Source organism: Pteropus alecto, unplaced genomic scaffold (genome assembly GCF_000325575.1).
Source record: "Pteropus alecto unplaced genomic scaffold, ASM32557v1 scaffold189, whole genome shotgun sequence".
Lineage (NCBI taxonomy): Eukaryota > Metazoa > Chordata > Mammalia > Chiroptera > Pteropodidae > Pteropus > Pteropus alecto.
Window position 1 is genome coordinate 4,289,664 of NW_006442117.1, and position 5,073 is coordinate 4,294,736.

The window sequence follows — 5,073 nt, forward strand, 5'->3', positions numbered from 1 at the left end:
ATGGGGGGATGGGGGGCGACCTGCCGAGGCTGAACAGGGGCCACGCGCCCTGCCCATTCCCCAGCGGGGGGCGTAACTCGCGCCCCCTGGCGGCGGAGCCCCGTTCCAGCGCATTCCTCTCTCGCAGGCTTCGCTGAGTCCCCCGGACAGCGCAGTGTCCCCTCCGGACCCCAAGACCCAGGGGCTCCTGGGCCAATGCTCGTTTGCGCCCCAGCTCCGCCCCCGCCCCCTGGGGCCCTCGGCAGCGGTGCTCCCAGCGCTGGGTCAGGATTCGGGGGGCGCAGGCAAAGCCCCGTCACAGGGACCCCGCTGAGTGACCTCGCAGGTGGAGGTCGTCCCAAGCACGCGTCCGGCGCCACCGCACGGAGCCCATAGGAGAGGCCCCGGAGCCCGCAGGCTCCGCCCGCACAGCCTCACCCCGGAGCCCCACGGGGCACTTGAGCAGCTTTGTCTTCGTAACCATCCTGCGCCCGGCGCCCTCTGCTGCCTCCACCCCGACTGGCAGGACGTAGTGGGAGGCCTGCAGAGACGGGCCGGGGTCAGCCGGGCTGGGGCTCGGCCGCTCAGGGCTCCCGTTGGCTGGTCACACTCACCCACTCGGTGACATAGCAGCCGTCGTAGGACACCTCCAACACCACAGTGCTGCCTGGGCCCTCGGTCACCTGGGTGCCACAGCCAGAGTCATTCTGCAGCCTGTGCAGCAGCCCACGGTTGTCTGGGGGGAGGGGCAGAAAGCACAGGGGGTCAGCCACCACGGTGACCATGCAGGGAAACCACAGCCAGCGTGGCCTCGAGACCCCAAGAGCAGCCTCCGAGGAGAGAGGGGGACCAGAGGGGACCCCGATTCAGAGTGAAGCGATAACACTACAAAGAAGCTGCGGAGTTTACTAATGCGGACAGTGTTAGGACAGGGAGCTGGAGGGGGTTTCAGGCAGCTGAGGAGATGGCCCATTGCCCGGCTAAGCCAGGCGAGTCGTCACCCTTACCCCAGGCCACGAGTGTGGGAGCAGTCGCTGTCCCCTGGCGGGAAGGGTACACTGTGAGCCGAAAGCTCCGTGGCCCGCAGTGCAGAGTTCCAGGACCTTCCGGCACCTCGGGCTCCCTGAGGCCCCTCACGGCCAGAGACAGCGGAAAACAGAGCAGCGTGGACCACAGCAGCCACATGGCGCTACCTCCCTCCCCGAGCCAGGCCCCTGAGCTCCCTGACGTTCCCTTTATACAGAAGGAATTACAGCTGCCACCTGCAGGTGGGACTCCTGCGGGGGGGCTCCCTCCAGCTGTGTTCACTTTGGGCCACGGTCTGCAGCTGCCTCACTTTAAGGAGCACGATCCAGGTGGCCTGCAGAGTCCAGAAAACGAGGTGCCCTTTAGCTCACAGGGGTCCTCGGTGTGGCACGGCCTTGGCCGGCTCATTGACCTCAGGGGAACTTGCTCTGGAGTCTGGCGTGCCTGGGTGACGCGCTCGGCCGCCCGTGAGCTGCTCCGTGTGGGGAAGACGCTTCCTCTCGGCCTCAGTTTTCTCCTCCGTAACTTGGGCCCCAGAGCTCCCGGCAGGTATGGGCTTGAGGGTTCACAGGAAGTTCCGTGTCACGTGTCTGGAGCCCGGCCTGGCCAGCGCTTGTCAGCATGGTCAGGGCCTTCAACGATCCTTGTCACCTTTGCCACAGGTCCTAAATTTTCATGAGAAGTCACGGCACAATTGAAGCCTGGCTTAACATCCCAGAACAATTTAAATTCAGTTCCTGAGAAAGGTGGACTTAGAACTCTCCCTGGTCCTGGGAGAATTCTCCCGAAGCGGTGCTGACGAGGCCCAACCTTTTCTCCGCCATTGCTGTCCCCCTGGCCGCTCCCAGGGTCGAGGTGAACATGTGGGTTATGACACATATTTCCCAGACTAGTTCTGCCTCCTACGGATATTTTAACGTATCTCACTATTTGTATGTTTCAGTTGTATTTTCACGAGTTTGTGGGGGCTTCTTATTTGCTCGTTTGTGTTTTTGTCCTCATGAGCTATGATTGACATGCTCTGGCCACTGCACGTTGTAGGTCCCGTGTCAGACCAGGTGTCAGAGGCACCTGCAGAGATGTAGGGGTGGGAGGGTATTCCTCTCTGCGAGTCGAGAGCAGGGACTTCCGCCAATGTCCCCAAAGGGTCTTCGGAGAGTACTTAGCTTAAAAGTTATCATATGAAAAAATTTCCCAAGCTGACTAAAAATCTTAGTCAAAGCACTGAGAATTATAAGCTGGTATCTCTAATTCTCTTCGACTAATAAAACAACGCATGAGCACGTGTCTTTCCCGGGAAATCAGATGGCCCATTAACCTCATGGTGACAGTGTCGAGGCGATGCCCTCAGCCCTCAGGATGGGACGCGGCTTCCTGACCTCCAGCCAGACTGGGTTTAGTTGCTGGCCCGTCACATCTCGTGCGCTCGCTCACAGGACTGTCCACGTTGGATTGTAGTGGCCACTTCCATATGTGGCGGCCCCGATAGAAGCGTTGGGGGCAGGGACTGGGTTGTCTGTCGTTCCCTCCTATCTGGGTGCAGATCCTGAGTCATCACTAGCTCTGTGACCGCTTGTCGGTGCCTTACGGTTTTGGCATCTGTAAAGTTAGGATAACGCGTCGCTCACGCAGGAGGTGTTCTTACAACTAACAGACTGCGAGATGAAATAATGTATGCGCGATGCTTATCACGAAGCTGGCTGCATAATCATTGCTCGTTAAACTGTCAGACCAGTCTACGTGCTCGGGAGACAAAGATGAGATGAGGTGCCAACAGGAAGCAGGTGCTGAGCCATGGGCAGCTTTGATTGGGGGGGAGCCTGCGGGACAGTCTGCGCCCGTGGGACTGTGGGACTGCCACCCTGGGGAGCTTACGTGCTGACTCTGCTAGACTCAGGAAACGAACGTAAGTCTGGAACTCTGCTGAGGTACCTGGAAGTCCACCCAGACTCACACGTCACCCCGATACCACAGGGCGTCAAGGACGAACCCCCAGGTAAGGCCAGCAGGCCTAGGATGAGGTGATTTCAGGCTCACACCTGTGCTACGTCCCCTGAGGTCATCGTCAATCAACCACTCAATTTCAGGAAAGGAAATGCACTGATAACATGTAAATCACTTCGAAGAGCCCCAGGCTTAACCACTAGAACATTTGCCTCCTATTACCTCAAACGCAAGGATCTGGGGATATTTTTCTTGAGTCACATTTGAATGTTTCCTTTCAGCCTAGAGACGAGGGGGCAGCTAGCCGGTTTACCAAGTGCCTTCTGCTGACGTGTAGCTGCTCCAGAGGTGGGCTGCATTTTGACAGCACCGCAGTCGCTGGGGCACTTCCTGGCGATGGATATGTCACTCGGGATCCGACACGTACAGCGGTCCCCTTGCTGTGACTGGAGTGTGTCCTCCTGACCGGGGGCTGAGGCATCAGGTCAATGAAACCCTGGAGAACCCTCAATTTACCTCAAATAATCAAAATTACCCCAGATGCGGAGGGGTCGGCCGAGCCCCTGGTGGGTGCTGACCGGTGAGGAGCACCCGGCTGTCCTCCGCGTGGGGTGATCAGGGCACCCTCTCCAGAGGGAAGATGTCACGTTCAATTTCCGGTAGACACATGTGCTCCCTTCCAGCAAGAAAGGGTGGAGAGCGAGCCGAGAGGCGGGTCACGGGCCCCCCACTGTTTAGCCTGGAGCAGTGGCAACACGCTGACTCCTCTTTCGGGCGGAAGGTGACGGAGAAGGGAGAGTAGGTGGCTAAAGAAAGAAAAAGCCAACCACCCCCGGCCGCCCTGGCCCCCCAGCACCCGCGCGGCTCGGACTTTGTCACCCCTTCTGTCCCACCCCTTCCTCTGCCACCACGACCGCCACCAGCAGGGGACTGTCCCTCCCCTCTGGCAGGCAGGGGGCCAGCCCGCCGGGCAGCTGTTTAGCCTGGAGCAGTGGCAACACGCTGACTCCTCTTTCGGGCGGAAGGTGACGGAGAAGGGAGAGTAGGTGGCTAAAGAAAGAAAAAGCCAAAATTAAGGACTTCTGGGGATTTCCCGGTAAGTGCGAGGTCCGTTTTCTGGCCCATACACGCTGTCTGTGTTGAAATGCTTGTCCCCTTCCCTAACTCTGTTCCTCTGCGTAAAAGCAGGACATCGGTCACTTTGGCTCAGGGCCCACACTAATGGCCTCGCTTTAACTTGATTGTTGACATAAAGACCCTATTTCCTAACAAGGTCACTCTGAGGGACGGGCTGGGACCCTAACATGTCCCGAGTCAACTCAAAACACCTCACGCACCATCGCGAAACCGTCAGCCCGCTGCCCTTCGTTCTGGGTTACTTTCTGTTTAGACGAAGTGAGAATTGTGTGCCTGCGAATGCCCGTTTCTTTACTTTTATGCTTTTATTTTCTTTTTAGAATTCCTTTTGAAAACTCCCAGCCTCGCTCTGGCTCACCGAAGGGATTGTAAATTCCTCGCCGTGTAGAGGAGGGAGGGGCTCGTTTTGCACCCGGTGGAGTCGGTCGGGCCTCGGGCTGCTCGGCTCAGGGAGCAGGGCGGACGTGGTGAGCGGGGACAGTGACAAGGTGGACAAGAGCAGGCCGCGGGCTCCTTCGGGCCGCTGTCCTACACTCGCACTCAGCTCACCGGAGTCGAGCGGTAACTGTTTACCAGGCCGGTGTCACGTGCTGCGTCCCGTGTCGTCTGTTCTACCGACTCGACGTAACCAGGACGCAGCTTCGCTTTCTAATCGACCACGTGCCGTTGCGTTTGTGGCTCCCAAGGCCCAAGTCCTGGACGCTGCAGCCTCCTCTCTACTTGACCAGGCCCTAATTCCCTGAGGGCGGAGATTCTCCAAGTCAGGCCCCTGGGCCAGCAGCACCCGCCCCCCTGGGGGCTCATCACAGATGAGCCTCAGTCCCTACCTGGCAGGTCGGAAGCTGGCTGTGGGCCCAGCGGTCTCCGCTTGACAGCCTTGCAGGTGATTCTGACACACACTCAAGCTTGAGAGCCTCTGCCGTGGGGTGGAACGTCCCAGGCCCCCGTCTCCAGGAAGCACGCCGTGATCTCCCAGCCGGACGACGC

General features: G+C 59.1%; 1 protein-coding gene across 1 annotated transcript in view; it reads right to left on the bottom strand.

The window, feature by feature from the left end:
• The window catches only part of ZP4 (zona pellucida glycoprotein 4), a 19,151-nt gene extending 17,987 nt beyond the window's left edge, over window positions 1–1,164 (bottom strand). The window contains exons 1-3 of the mRNA XM_015596261.1: window positions 987–1,164; window positions 594–715; window positions 418–520 (exon numbers count right to left, since the gene is read on the bottom strand). Of these exons, the coding sequence (XP_015451747.1) occupies window positions 418–520; window positions 594–715; window positions 987–1,164 (403 nt within the window). The remainder of the gene's footprint in view (window positions 1–417; window positions 521–593; window positions 716–986) is intronic.
• Window positions 1,165–5,073: the final 3,909 nt, after the last annotated feature.